The following is a 16382-nucleotide window of genomic DNA, read 5'->3' on the forward strand; positions in this document are numbered from 1 at the left end:
TCTAATGGATTCTGTTTTAACAGACGCATGCACACAAACACTCCTTTGTAATAGTGTATTCACCTCGATTTATATCGTTATGATTCGCAAGTGATTTTTGGGTGAAATTTATCCTTTAGAGTGGGCTAGCATGCATATGGTTGTAGATTTAGTGTGTTGAATGAAGTGAGTAATACATATGAAGTTCGGATGCCCATACTATTATTTTTTTTTTCATTTGGGTGACAGGTATCTCCTCCCCTTTTGCCGCTGCCATCTGTACGCCACTCCTGCAGATGGCTTTTACAGTCGACACCTGCAGCTTCGAGTTAATCAGTGGAGCACCATTACGATCTTATGGGACGATCGCCAATGGGCCACATGCCCTTACGCAGTACTAGTGGCTAGGAGCAACATATCAACCTTTCAGCTGGACTAGTGCCTACTTCATGGGACGGCCCTGCGGTTCTAGGCGCTTCCATGTTGCCTTTTTGAACGTAAATGTAGCCCCTGTGTACCATGAAGGAACAGGGCGTCACACAAGAAGAAGCTGGTCATTTATTGCGGATGCAGCCCACAGTAATGAAAATTATTTGGGAGTTCATGAGCAAATAGCTGTATGGGCTTGGTGATTTTGATGTGCATTAAATTTATATTCAGATATTAACCGTGTAGCGTTATTCTTTGCTAGTAATGTAGCATATTCCGATTTGTGGCGCGATGTATTGTGAGATGATCTGCATTGGGTTCCGGCTTCTGAGTAGAGTTGTGTGGTACTGTACTGGCCGCGTTTGCCTACGAAGCCCAGTAAGGTCAGGGACAGGGGCTGCCATTATGACTGTTTTTATGATGTCATGCTCAGGGGCGGGGGATTAGCTTTTGTGCAACAGATGCCGGTCAGCCAGGTGGATTGGTGGAATGATGGGATTATCAGAAAATGGCTGGTCACAGGTGCCTGTGTTTGCGTGCGTTTCTTGGAGGGAGAGTGAGGTCAGGTCCATTGGAATTGCTTCTGTATTCGTGCCATCTGTGCCCTACAGCTCCCATTGGCCCCTCTTGAGATGAGCCTGGCTGCTCAGTCACTCTGCCAACTTGTGTGGTACATGCTTATGCTGATGGTTGGTTTGTCTACTGGCAAGAGTACAGGGCTGGTGCAGTCTCCCTCAGGATACTGCTTTGAATGTTGATTTACACTGGTGGCAAGCGATGGGGGACTATTGTTGTTTTGTCTCATGGAATATTTCCATTCATTTTGGTGTACTTGAACCTTCACATGCCTGTGCTGCATCAGTACGGCAATGGTGACATGCCAAATATGGATGGCCACTCACAAGGCACTTGGAGCCCCTGCATGCATTTGTTCGTTGGCATGCATGGGTGACTTGTACATTTCACTGGTTGCATAGTGTGACTACATTGCGCCTACGAGGAGTTGTGCAATGTGGGCAGGGAGTGGAGTACAGGCACTCAGTAGGGCCATTTACAGTTGGTTCGCGATGCCGTAATTCTCACCATGGCGGAATGGTACTTTCCGCCATGCTTGATGGCGTTAAGTAAATGCCCGCTAGGGTCAGAATTCGCGTACCGTTGCGCCATGGCGGAAATAACGGTTTTGCAAGGCGCGCGTGCGCGTACTTGGTGCAGTTAGCGTTGGCGTTCACTACGGTGTCGCTAATGGCATCGTACTTTACGGTGACGGGTCATAATCGCAACGAGCGGTATTCGATGGCGGTATTACATTTCCGCCATCGTTTTTCGAATTCCGCCAGGGTCGTAATGAGGGCCCTTGTGTTTAGGTCTCACCCTGAGCGCCCTCAAACCAGGTTTGGTATATTCTAATAATTTTTTTTAGAATAACAGGCTAACATTAAACAAAAAGAAATAAAAAGAATCATTATCTTTGGTAAGCGACCCAAATCTTGTAGCAGACACATAAATGACGAACAACTGGAAGAAGTAGATACATATTTGTACTTAGGCCTGCTGTTCTCTAGCTCGAGTAGATGGGATAGCCATATAAAAGGTCAAGAAACAGAGGCTCTTAGGTTAAGAGGCTTACTACGATTTGACCATCTGTTTGGGCACAGAAACTGGACAGGTGTCTGGAAGTTTATAAGCTGATGGTTGCATCCCTACTGCTGTATGGTAGTAAAGAATGGGGCCACCAAGACTGTAAAGCTATGGAGGCTGTTCAGAATCGTTTTCTGAGACAGCTGCTTAGGATACTGCCTGGTTGTCCAGCTGGCGGCTTGAGGTTAGAGCTGGGACTTCAGGGTGTTAACCTATTAGTACAATCTAGACTCCTATCATATTGGGCAAGGGTCAAACTAGGTTTTGTTGCCAATGCTAGCGTGACTGCTGAATTCCTAGAGATGTAGGTCTCGGCGAGCACATGGGAATATGAGTGGTTCAAAGCTGGGCATAGTCTGTGGAAGGCGTTCCGGTCAGGACATGGGGAAGACCGTGAACTGGGCACATTAAGTTAAGGCTAGTATTCCTGCCTGGTCAAAGGAAAAAGGCCCTCGATTCTGAGGTAAGACATTGTAAATCCCTGTCATCGCTGGCCTGGTACTCAGATATGAACATGTTTAAGCCGAGTCCAGGCCCAATTACTAAAATAAACTCTCCAGCAGGCAGAAGGCTGCTGATTTTAGCATGGACCCTTTCGCGACCTCTGCGACTCTCTCTCACTCACTATTCTCCCCTCTGGCCCGACTCACTCTGCAGGGCACACTCTGGATGTTCTGATCTCCTCAGACCTTCCCCTTTCTGTCCCTCTCTCCAGTCCTCTCTCCTGGAGTTAAGCACTTTCTCCTCTCCTCCCACCTCACCCTCCCTGCCCCTCAGGCCAAGCCACTTCCATCACTGCCACCCACCTTCTCGGTCATCTGACCCATGAAGCGTGTGTCAGAAGAGGCTTTCGCCGCCACCTTCTCACCCCCACACCCCATTTGGCTGCCTCTCACCCTGATACAGCCCTCTCCACGTTCCACTCTCCTATATCTGATACTCTTGACATCCTTGCCCCGTCATGAGAATCTGCCTGAAGCCCAAAGCCAAGTGCAACTCCTGGTACGACTCAGACCTCGTCACCCTAAAACGCAAGTACAGGGTGGCCGAGAGGAAATGGCACGCTTCATGTACATCCTCTGACAAACTGGCCTGCCGCCTGCTCCAAAGGCAATACCGGCTCTCTGTCCTAACCAAGAAGAGAGCCCATATCGAAGCCCGCATCTCTGCGGCATCTAACAACTCGGCTGAACTCTTTAAAATCTGCAAGGAACTGGCCAATCCTGCCACAGTCTCTACCTCTCCTGTCCCATCCCAGGCCCTCTGCACGGCACTGGCTTCTCACTTCATCTCTAAAACTCAGGACATCCTGTCCTCACTCTCCTCCTATCCCCTTCCTCCACCTACTCCCTGCTCTTCCTCTGGCCCTTCTGCTGACATCTCTCCTCCCTCGTTCTATGCCTTTCCCCTGTTCTCCTCAGACAAGGTCTCTAGACAAGTTCGATCTATGAAAGTCTTGTCGAAACAGGTTCACCCCTGTTCCTCCAAAATGTATCAAGGACCACATCGACTCCCTGGCTCCTGCCCTGGCGTATTTCTGCAATCACTCCTTCGCCACTGGAGTCTTCCCATCCCCCCTGAAGCACTCCCTTGTGCACCCTCTTCTTAAGAAACCCTCTGCCGACCCCTCCTGCCCAGCTAACTATCGCCCAATCTCCATCACTCCCTTCCTGGGCAAGCTCCTGGAGAAACTGGCCATCTCCCAGATTAATCTCCACCCTGAATCTGTTGGTTGTCTTCATGACCATCAGTCTGGCTTCAGAGCTGCCAGAAGCACAGAAACTGCTCTCCTGAACATCTGTGAAGACCTGCTCCCCAACCTTGACTCTAACACATCTTGCGTCGTCATCCTGCTTGATCTCCCTTCTGCCTTTGACACTGTCAACCATGCCATCCTGCTCAACTGTCTCTGTGATAACCTGGGTATCACTGGGCAGGCTCCGACGTGGCTGACTTCTTTCCTCTCTGACCGATCCTCCCAGGTCCAACTTGAGTCCTTCCTCTCTGCTATCTTCTTCTCTACCTGTGGTGTCCTCCAGGGGTCTAACCTCTATCCCTGGCTGTTCAACCAATACCTGGCGCTCCTTTCCCTCCGCATCACCACTCTCTGCCCCAACTTTCAGTGCTATGCGGATGACACCCAGCTTATTTTCAGGCTACCCTCGGCCTCCTCCTCTCCTTCCCTCATCTCTGACTGTCTGTCTGCTATCCAGGAATGGTGTGCCGCCAATGACCTTTGCCTTAATGCCAGTAAGACTGAGATTCTCCTCATCGGCACACCCGCTCCCTCCTTTCCTGTAGCTCTCTGGCTGGCCTCTCCTGGCCCTCTTCCTGCTCCCACCGGCAAGGCTAAAAACCTTGGGGTCATCTTCGACTCCACACTCTCCTTCTCTCCTCACATCTCCGACGTCTCTAAGAAGTCACAATACCAGCTGCACCTCCTCAGAGGTATTCTTCCTTTCCTCTCCTTCCCCCAGAAGCTCAATGGCTCCAGAGCTCTGGTTCTCTCCAGGCTGGTCTACTGCAACAGCCTCTTTCTAAATCTGCCTGCTTCTACTCTCTGCCCCCTGCAACTCATCCAGAACAGGACTGCAAGACTTGTCCTTGGCCTCAAGCCCAGGGATCGTATCTCTCCAGGACTGAAAGCTCTGCACTGGCTCCCAGTGGCTGCGAGGTTAAGTTCAAAACCCTCTGCTTCGTCCACAGGGCCTTCTGGGTCCAGGGGCCTCAATACCTTCAACTCTCTCTTCCTAAATATCATCCATCTCGAGCCCTTCGCTCATCTGCCTCCAACTCCCTCAGGGTCAGTCGCTTCTCCAAGCAACGAGTTGGGGGTAGATCTCTTTCCTCGGCTGGTGCCTCCCTCTGGAACAGCCTCCCTGCCTCCCTTAAACTTGAGGAGAACCATCTGTGGTTTCGGAAGCACCTCAAAACCTTTCTCTTTGCTTCTGCTTTTTCTCCTCTTCTCCTCTGCTGTCTTACTAGCTGTAACCGGAACTGCACTGGCTACCTGGACACCCTCTGATCTCGGGCCCAGGTCCCTTCCCCGCCAGCGTCAAACACCTGCACTGCCAGCCTGGCAACCCCGCACTTGGGGACTGTTTCTGTATCCCTACAGTCCCCCTACCAGCCTGTGACACCTGATGTCTGCACTTACCCTGCACTTGCCACATGCTGGCCGTTACTTACTTATTGTTATTATCTTTTCCATGTACTGCACTGTCCCTGCCCCCTCCCCACGCACTTGCGCAATCTGAATGACACCTGGCCTAGTAGGATCGTTGTCTGTCCTCCCTCTGGTCCCCTCCCTTGCCTCGTTGCGCCTTGAAACACTTGTGTATAGCCGCATTATAAATGCCATATCATATAATCTTTAAACCTATTGCCTCGGTCTAAAAGGATTAACTGGATGAAGGGATCAGGCAAATGTGGTTGCAATATGAGGATTTGGTTCACTTCCTCTCTATCTGCCCACAAGATCAGGACCTGAGGAAGGAACAGTTAAAAACATATTTAAGAGTAAGTAGATTAGAGATATTAGGCAAGCAATGTCTATGGTCTTAAACTCAGAAGATAACATTTTCTTGTACGACTTGGCTGAATTTGAAAAAAAACCTTTAGACATGAGAATGCATATTTTGCACAATGCAAGCAAATAGATTTCTCAACTGCCTGAAACTTATCAGACTGCCTGGTTTTAAAAATGTATGTTTGTAGTTAGAAGATTTTAAATTGGGTTTTAAGATGTATTTATTAATCTGTATTAATTGTGTTTTATTGTCTATTGTTAATGGAGAAATCCGAAATAACTCTTGCCCTTGGAGGACCGGTAGTTCGACCAAGGAAAGATAATTTGTGCTCATAGAATGTAATTGGGGGATACAATGCAAGAGTTGCAACACATTAGCTCCATTTTAAAAAAAGGGCTTTCTCTTTTTAATTTTTATTCTGTGGTTGAAAGTAAATTCAACCTTTAATAAATTACAAACTGATACAATCGAACATTACAGAATAATTACAATTCATTTTAATTATTACATTATAAAACAAATCATATCATTACATAAATTCATCACATCATTTTTTTTAAAACACATTAAAAATATTCCTCTCTTCAATTTCAAAATTCTTGGCCACTAAATAAAATCAAAAGGTCACTACACATTCACAAACTAACACAAACTTCACCCTTGCACGGGAAACTCTTCTACTTTCAACGTTTGAATAAAATATGTGACTGCAATTACTGTAGAGGGGGTGCGCATGGCCAAACAGGTAAGCCATACCCTCATCACCAAGATTATAAACATATTTTTAGATACAATGTTGGCAGACTTGATAATGCCTCGCATTCTGTCAGCCAGTGTTTAAGTGTTTCACAAACTCCAGCCAAGTTACAAAAACAGCAAGATGCATGCTCAGAGGTTATGAGCTCCCGAATTTGCTTAGAGGGGTACAGATTCCAACGAACAAAAATAGTTTGAGAAACTTCATCTGGTTAGACACTCAGAAACGGAGATACAATTCCCAACTTTTTGTGCTCACACCGCAGATGAGATAACAAGGTATATGTATGCATAGTCTCCTGTGTACTAATACAGTCTTATTGGTATAAAGACAATTTCACTTTAGGTGGCAAATGTATTCATTCGGTTATGGGACTACATATGTTGTCAAGGATAGAAGTGCCTAATTCCTGGATGGCTTTCATCCAAATACAGCCTTGTTCTGAATAAATGAGTTTAAAGTCCATGTATAAGGATTTCTCAGTTGGGCCTAAGATCTAACACAGCAATGATAAAAGCCTCCAGTATGAGCTTGCCTTCAATGAAACAAGCCTCAGTTCATATCTGATGGCATCAATCAGGAAAGAGATTGGTATTTTCAGAATTCTTTTCCATATTTTCCCCCCAAGAACCAGAAGGTAGTTCAACATACTAAGTGAATAGGTCTCTATTCCATACAATAATTTAGGAACAATTTTGGACTCATAGTAATGAATCCCAGGCTTCAATGTAAACTTTCCAAATTTCATATCAACCCTAGTCAGCTGATTAGCCAGACCAGAGGCTCGGCTTTTAAGCCAAGTGTAACTACTTGACAAGCAAGGCCTAGCGCTAATCAAAAACCCCAAATATGTCAAATAATTAACACTAGGCACAGCGACATTCCCAATGTGACAAATAAATGTACTCCTCTTCCTAGATTTTGTAACTTGCATAACTTTCGTTTTTTCAGGATTAACCTTCAAGGCATGGTCTTCCACATCACAAAAGCGTTAATAAACCAGGGCTTTCATCTGTTGCAAATCATTCAGTGATTTTTCTCACTTGTGTTCCATTTTCAACTCTGTATTCCAGTGCAGAATGGAAGAATCCTTATTACTACAATCTCCCCTGAGTGCTGTATGGATATCGTATTGACTTTAGGTTCAGTGCTCCTAATGATCCCATCAGCACTGACCATCTCTTCACTGTGATGGTTACTTTGGGGATTGACATCCGACGAGATAGAGACAGACCGTTCTCCAGCAGTATCCAAGGAAACTATAGAATCTTCCCAAGCAGCGAGAGCTTTAGACTGATGTGACCATGCATCCAAAGTTCTCACTGGGAGCTTTTTCCTGTGGCAATTGATCTTACCCTTGTAAAAAACTTTTAGCCATTTCCACAAGTTCATAATTCTTAGACGAGATGCATTATATATTAGGAACTGTTGCAATGCCCAGTGATCCAGAGTTACTTTTACTGGCACCCTGATTGTCTATAATTTTCAGAACTATTTATGCTGATTTGTTTCTTCTTTTTGTTCTTCATTCTATACATTTTCCGATGCCATAAGGTATCGTGAGCCATATGTCATTCTGAATATGGTTCAGATTGATGGCGCTATGATGTTCCAAGGAAGGCAGTAAAATATCCCACTCCCGACGGTGCACTTCATCTCACTTTCCGTTAACTGCTGTTCACAGTTGTTTGCAGAGGTATTGGGAGTATATGTAGATATGTTGTTTTCAATACAAAGAGTGTTTTTTTAGACAGCGTCCACAATTTTCCCAACAGTGCTGCAGAGCTCCTTTTGTTCTTTAGAGATAGCAGTGCACCGAGTAAACAATCATTTCAGTTTTATGCAAGTATTCAGTATTCTCTACCTCTTTCTCTTCCTTGCTAACTACTCCACTGCCACTGAGACGGGTGTCCTGGGACTGCCTCAGTAGGTGAGATTCCTGCATGAGACCAATATGCTTGGAGATCTCCTTTCAATGTATTGGACTATTCAGTCCTTTAACGTTCCAAGAGCAAAACTTGATGGGCCTTCTCACACAGTTCACAGTGTCCATACTGAAAGGTCACTGTTAAATAACCTCGCATACCGTCCAATCAACTCAAGGAAACTGAAGCAATAGACACCAGGAGAGGAAGGAGGGAATGGAAAAAGGGGTAGAGATGTGGAGGTCTTCCACCAAAACAACTTGCTCAGGACCATCATGCCTCAAACAAAGGCATCATTCCATACACCCAGACCCATAGTTCCTACTAACTGCATCCTATTTATTTTATTGATTACCAATTTCTTTTAATTGATTTCCACAATAACCACTGTTGCCCATTTATTTATTCATTTAAAACATATAAAGCGCAAACTAATGCCCAGAGGCGTCTAGGCACTAACTTTATCAGAAACAGAGTTAAAAAATGCCCTTTGCAATTTTGCCCAAAAACCAGTTAAAACAAATGGGTTTTAAGGGCCCTGCGGAAGGGCAAATGCTCCTCCATGACTTTCAGCGATAATGGAAGTATGTTCCATAGTGTGCAAGCCATTACTGAGAAGGAGCGTCCTCCCAACTGGGCGCGCTGACGCCTCAGTATTTTGAGGAGTGCCTGAGACGACGAGCGCAAATGCCTATCTTATCTTTCAAGTAGCGTGCACCTACATTGTGGAGCGCCCAGTGAGTGACACAGAGATTCTTAAACTCTATCCGCACCGCAACCGGGAGCGAGTGGAGCCGCCGTAGCAAAGTGGCAGAGGGGGGTCAAACGAGGCGCATTTAATGCCAATCTAACTGCTGAATTCTGCAAAATCTGCAGCGGTTGGATCTAGTACTTAGGTTGCCGCAAATAAATCCTGTTGCAGTAGTCCAGCGATCCCATAATGGTTGACGTGTCCATCATAGTTTGACTATTCGAGGGTAACAAAGGCAGGATCTTCCTCAGAACTTTGTGTTTCCCAAAGCCTGCATTATAGATAGCCGAAATCTGTGCTTCACGCGAACCATTAGGTAAAAGCCTTACCTGAAGGCTTTTTACAGACGGACATGGTGCTGGACAGAGCCCAAGCAAGTCGGGCCAGTATTGGGAATTCCATAAACTACTAGCAGTTGGAGGGCCAAACACCAAGACCTCCGTTTTATCTCCATTTAGCTTTAACCAATTAGCAGACATTCACTTGCCTACACTGGCCAGGCAATTTTGGAGCTTGGTAAAAGGTTCAGTTTCCAGGGAAGTCCAGCCAGAACACTAGTTGAGTGTCATTGGCATAAGTGTAAAATGGGACTACAGACTATGAAATTAAGTCTGCCAATGGATGCAAATACAGGTAGAACAGAAGGGGGGGACAGATGAGGGGACAGTGCCGAACCTTGGGAAACCCCACAAATCAATCTAGAAGGGTGGGACTGGCAAGCCTGGAAGGAAACGGTCTGGGTCCGTTCTGCAAGAAACGACTCAAACCACGTCAATAAGGGCTTCGTAACTCGTTCTTTTTTCCAGACGGTTCACCAGAATGCCATGATCCACAGTATCAAATGCTGCAGAGAGGTCCAGGAGGATTAGCACACCAACCTCTCTGCGATCCTGGAGAAGGGTTAAATCTACCAGGAGTAATATCATATGGAATATTGATGAATCCCCATTACCAAACAGTGCAGTATCTCAATGATCCCAATTATTTGGAATAAAAAAGAAACAGAAGACATAAAAATCCATGAGGTGCATTTGTTGCTAAATAATTCATGAAAAGAACCAAAGGATCAAATTGCAAACGTAGTATTATAAAATCAATTAAAATGAGGGTGAGGGCACCATGCGCTTGGATAAATCTAGGAATTAATTCCAATATCATGTTGCTCTCATTTTCTGTAATGTTCTGACCCATAGGCGACTGGGTGAGTCTAGCAATCTTTATTTCCTACCTTTTAATTTGATGATTGCACAGTGCATGTGGCAAAAAGAGTGGCTGGAAACAATGTTTCAGTAACATTCCTGTTCTGACTTGCTACGCGACTTGTATAGCGCCTCAAGTCCCACCACTGATGCTTAATGTGTGTTATACGCCACATCATGCAGCAGAGCTTCGTTCTGACCGAAGCAACTAGAGCGAGCATGCATGCCAGAAGCCTGCAAAATTGTGGGTTGTGCATTGCACGATTCTTCTGTATCCATCCAGACGCGCATTGACAGCGCACTAAAAAATGTGGTGCTGGTCCTAATGTTTTTCAGTGTCCAGTCTCCGCAGCAAGAATGCGCCAATTGTATCCAATGTAAATAAAAACCAATCCTAATAACTGAAGGCAATTGAGTCACCAACCTAGAGTACACGGTCATGGTCACCAAAACCATTCTAAATTGCATCAAGTCATCGAAAACCAAATTGTGGCAAGAGGTCACAGAACAAGGGTTATCTGCGATTTGCTCAAATTTAAACTGGTTGAATTGGTTTTACTGCATTTCTTTTACCTGCCCCCCACCTGCCCTCCACACCCTCTGTGTGACCCACCTCTTCTGCATATCTAACCCCAACTGACCATTTACTGATTTGTCTCCTGGTGCTCTTTATAATCGTGTAGGTTTAACTTTCCTGTCATTTATTTTGTTTAGTTATTCAAAAATGAATAGATACACCACGCAATCTTAGTTCCCCTAATGCCGGTGCCTATCTGTGTTGCTCAGTGCATTTTAAGTCGCTTTGATGTGACCCACACCCCCATTAACAGAAAGGAATCCATAAAATAACTAACAATGAAATGAAGGCCGGTCCCTTCCAGAGGTTTCTGATTTTCAGCCATCCACACAATGCTGGTGTTCCCTTCCAGAGGTTTGTTGGGCTGATGCGTGTTCATGTATAAACGTGTACAAAGTCAGAGGTGCAGTTGCTCATCACATTAAGTGCACACCTGAACCGAACTGGTGGCAAAGAATCTCCCCGAAATAATGTACAAATTGGGATGATAGTCAGTCCCACTTCATAGACCCAGGGCATGACGGTTTTCCACCGGATCATTGTGATTTTATTGAACTGAATCCAGCCTCAATTCATGCTTTTCAAATGTGGACCTTTTAGGCTCTGCTCTAGCTGGGAATGAGGCTTTTCACATGGCGGTCCATTATGGCTTTTTTGACGATTAACTGCTCATTGGTTCAGCAGGATCTTGTTATAGTAATGTTCTATGATGTTATTGATTCTGCATGCATATATATATACCTTCCGCCCACCTCTATTTTAATTCATGCATTATAGGTTGGAGGTAGGAGGTAGACAGGTAATTGCTACCTTTAGAATCTAGTTGTTTATTGTCGCAACCAAACATTTCGGCACATTATTGGCACCTGGCATTTTTCTCGTTCAGGGCAATTGTAAGGTTTTCTGTAGTAAATGGATGCCATATATTATCCTTGATTTGGATGCTTAGATCCAGGTTTTCTTGCTTAATATGTTCATCTGGTTTCTCAACGTAGGCTTCTATGGGATTCAGTGCATGTATTTCTCGGTATGTAGTGATTTAAACAAATAGAAAATAACAAACAATAGTTATATCGAAAAAAATACCACATTTTAAAAAATATATATGGGTGTGGGGTAAGGGATTAAAACAGGTGTGGAGGGGTTTGGGATGAGATTATAAACTAAGGGAAACAGGGGTTTGGGGGACCCCCCAAATTATGTTTAGGTATGAATGTTGTTCTTTAGTTTCTATTCATTAAAATCACATATAACCATATTTCTCCTGCACGATCCCCTCATGCTCGAGTAGTGTGTACAGTTGAATGTTGGTTCACATTTAATGCACTGGTAAGGTTTTCTTTTCACATTCATTTAGATGGTTTTATGACAAACATTTTTGACCTGATATTTGTATTCCTGAGGTAAGTGTCTCCATTTCTGGATTTGCAATATGTGTGTTTTGATATGACATGAGCTGCGTTTTTCTACCAAAACTTTTCTGACATTCAATACATTTACGAGGTTTCTCCTGGAAGAGTTCTCTCATGCAGGGTAAGACTACTCTTCTGACTGAATTGTATCTGACATTCAGTGCACTGATTAGGTTTTCTTCAGTGTGTTTTTCCCCATGGAGATTAAGAGGGCTTTCTTGACTGAATATTTTCTAACATTCAGTGCAATGGTGAGGTTTTTCCCACGTGTGTTCCCTCTCATGGACCACATGACGATTTTTCTGCAATGACAACGTTTTTCTCCAATGCATGCTCTCATTGCTTTCTAAGAAAATGTTTCCAACTGAAGCTTTTCTGATATTCAGTGCACTCATTAAGGCTTTATTATGCTGAATAAGACTGATTTTACAACACAAACATCTCTGACATTTGATGCATTGATATGTTTGTTCTTCCGTATTTTTTCTGACATACAGAGCAAGTTATTTTACAACTTTATTTTTGTTTTAACATTCCGTGCACTGATATGGTTTTTCTCCAGCGTGAGTTCTCGCATGCAGAATAAGGCTGCGTTTGTAACCAAAGCACTTCTGACATTCAGTGCATCGATAGGGGGTTTCCCTTGTGTGTGTTCTCCCATGCTGAATAAGCGTCTCTTTGTGACTGAAGCACTTCTGACATTCCGTGCACTGATAAGGTTTTTCTCCTGTGTGAGTTCTCTCATGCTGAATAAGCACCTGTTTGCGACTGAAGCACTTCTGACATTCAGTGCACTGATAAGGTTTTTCTCCTGTGTGAGTTCTCATATGCAGGATAAGAATATGTTTGTGACTGAAACACTTCTGACATTCAGTGCACTGATAAGGTTTTTCTCCTGTGTGAGTTCTCTCATGCTGGATAAGCATATGTTTGCGACTGAAGCACTTCTGACATTCAGTGCACTGATAAGGTTTTTCTTCTGTGTGAGTGCTCATATGCTGGATAAGAATTTGTTTGCGACTGAAGCACTTCTGACATTCAGTGCACTGATAAGGTTTTTCTCCTGTGTGAGTTCTCTCATGCTGAATAAGCATCTGTTTGCGACTGAAGCACTTCTGACATTCAGTGCACTGATAAGGTTTTTCTCCTGTGTGTGTTCTCATATGCCGGATAAGAATTTGTTTGTGACTGAAGCACTTCTTACATTCAGTGCACTGATAAGGTTTTTCTCCTGTGTGTGTTCTCTCATGCTGATTAAGCTTTTGTCTGCGACTGAAGCACTTCTGACATTCAGTGCACTGATAAGGTTTTTCTCCTGTGTGATTTCTCATATGCCGGATAAGAATTTGTTTGTGAATGAAGCACTTGTGACAGTCAGTGCACTGATAAGGTTTTTCTCCTGTGTGAGTTCTCTCATGGTGAATAAGCATCTGTTTGTGACTGAAGCACTTCTGGCATTCAGTGCACTGATAAGGTTTTTCTCCTGTGTGAGTTCTCATATGCCGGATAAGAACTTGTTTGTGACTGAAGCACTTCTGACATTCAGTGCACTGATAAGGTTTTTCTCCTGTGTGAGTTCTCTTATGCTGAATAAGCATCTGTTTGCGACTGAAGCACTTCTGACATTCCGTGCACTGATAAGGTTTTTCTCCTGTGTGCGTTCTCTCATGATTAATAAGAGTGATTTTCATTCTGAAACATTTCTGACATTCAGTACACTGATACGGTATTTCTCCTGTGTGCGTTCTCTCATGATTAATAAGAGTGCTTTTGTCCCTGAAGCATTTCTGGCATTCAGTGCACTGATATGGTCTTTCTCCAGTATGGGTTTTCACATGCAGAATCAAGCTCCGTTTGTAAATAAAGCACTTTTGACATTCAGTGCATCGATAGGGGGTTTCCCTTGTGTGTGTCCTCCCATGCTGAATAAGCGTCTCTTTGTGACTGAAGCGCTTCTGACATTCACTGCACTGATAAGGTTTTTCTCCTGTGTGAGTTCTCTCATGCAGATTAAGCTTCTGTCTGCGACTGAAGCACTTCTGGCATTCAGTACATTGATAACTTTTTTCTCCTGTGTGCATTCTCTGATGCTCAATATGGTCATTTTGTAGACTGAAGCCTCTTTGACATTTAGTGCACTGATAAAGGTTTTCTCCTGTGCGAGGTCTCTCATGATGAACAAGATTGCTTTTCTCCCTGAAGTATTTCTGACATTCACTGCACTGATAGGGATTTTCTCCAGTGTGTTTTCTCTCATGCTGAATATGATTGTTTTTGTAACTGAAGCAGTTCTGACATTCAGTGCAGGGATCTGGTTTTTCATCTGTGTGTGTTCTCTGATGCAGAATAAGTCTCTGGTTTTGACTAAATGCATTGGGACATTCAGTGCACGGATATATTTTCTTTGTGGTGTAGAGCTCCATGTTTGCTTTTGCTATGATTACAAACAACGGCAATGTAGAAGGCAAGGGAGAGACGCGAAGATGCAGGCCCAGGATCTTAACAGTGCAGTTAGAAATATCCAACTGTTGGAAGTTCACCAAAATGTAGCTCCAGAGGGAGCACATCTGTAGAACTTTCCTAGCTGGGCCACGGTTCTAATTTTTCTCACTCGGTATGCATTTCCATGCCATTTTACCTGTACCCTTAATATGTCACCCTTCTTGTTGTATTCATAGTATTGTATTTCCTTTGCCACAGTGCTCGGTTTGTCCCAGATATGTTTACGATATAGATACCCAATACATTCTTGAATAAAATTAATTCTAGCGTGAGGACATGCTCGGATAAAGCTTAGACTTTATTTTCAAATATTTGCCAGTCCCCTAGCAAATATTTGCATTTTATCAGACATATATTTCCTTTGGATTGTGGATGTTGTCACTTCTAAAATCGGCCTCTATGTAGTTGCATCATATATTTTACTTGGTTAATTTGGCTGCACCAAAGATGACTGGGTTATGTTACCCTCTGTTGTGTGCTGTCTCTTGGTCTGTTTTTGACAATATTTACTAACAACCTAGAGCAATATGGTTTCTGTCCACAGGCTGGGAGGATAGCTCAGGGGCAACGCAATTGTCTTGGAAGCAAGACAACGCATAGCAATACAGGTTAAAATCCCAGGCTCGCGCTTAGAAGCCATCCCCGGTTTTAAGAACATTGGAAAAGAACAATTATTAATATAAATGTGTCTATTGTCATGGGACATCAGGTTTAATTTGTAACCATTTTCTCCTACGTACTTCACATGTATATGGTCTATATCCTGTTAATGTTCATGCAGATAAATCAATGTCTTCCTAATAGTGATACTTTCATGGGCTCCAGTTTACCTGTGTATATTTGCTTACATTTAGCAGCAGGCAAAATGTTTAATTGTAAGATATTAGCGTGGTATAAAAAATCACTCAACACCTCAAGTATACAAATACACACATCACACCATTTCTGACTTGACAAGTGGCTTTTAACTGTACCCAGTGGCTAACAGTGAGTGCAGAATTTGAGCCCTTGAATTTAGGAATCCTTCTAGTCCCCTCATTTGACCAACACACATCTGTCCAATTACTCAGCTTTCGGAAACATGTGGGATTGAAGACATCACTTTTTAAAGCAGTAGAGTTCTTGGGTCTCCCGATTCATTCCTTAACACTGCAGCCTGTGGTGTTCTTTCCAGAGCATTGAAGCATCACCCTTTTCTTTTTCAAAAGTCCTTTTAGGGTGTTAGTTTTAGCACAAGTTACTAAATCATCCTTCTTGTCCTTTGTGGCCATGTGGCAGTCATCTGTAGAATTAAAGTGAAAAGTTATCTTTCGACACACACATTTGTGGATAGAAATAGCATTCATGAACTGAAAGGCAGCATTGTATGAGGAATCAGGAATACATTGGGTGCGGCAGGAGGGTTCACCTTCGTGGCTTAAGACGGACAGTGAGAACAATGGAAAGAATTAACACTGCTAAGATAATGTGATGGCCTAGAGAATATATCAGTCTACGCTGACAACATAATTCTTCTTTTATAAGGGAAAACTCCAGAAATGTTCACAACTTCCTAAGAGGAGGGGGTGCAGGATATTTGTTTATTGTTACTATCTATCTGATGTTATTGAGCTGATCAGTGGATGTAAAAATCCAATACAAAATAAGGTTAAAAAGAAAATCTAACCACTGAAAAACAGG

The 16382-nt window shown here is 43.7% G+C and overlaps 1 protein-coding gene across 2 annotated transcripts in view; it reads right to left on the reverse strand.

Moving 5' to 3' along the window:
* Positions 1 to 6061: 6061 nt before the first annotated feature.
* Positions 6062 to 16382, reverse strand: part of LOC138489269 (zinc finger protein 268-like) — an 89194-nt gene continuing 78873 nt past the window's right edge. For both annotated transcript variants that reach the window (XM_069616963.1, XM_069616962.1), the window contains exon 3: positions 6062 to 15984. In XM_069616963.1, coding sequence (XP_069473064.1) covers positions 12728 to 14767 — 2040 coding nt within the window. In that variant the 5' untranslated portion in view covers positions 14768 to 15984 and the 3' untranslated portion in view covers positions 6062 to 12727. The remainder of the gene's footprint in view (positions 15985 to 16382) is intronic.

Source organism: Ambystoma mexicanum, chromosome 9 (genome assembly GCF_040938575.1).
Source record: "Ambystoma mexicanum isolate Mex_15411 chromosome 9, UKY_AmexF1_1, whole genome shotgun sequence".
Lineage (NCBI taxonomy): Eukaryota > Metazoa > Chordata > Amphibia > Caudata > Ambystomatidae > Ambystoma > Ambystoma mexicanum.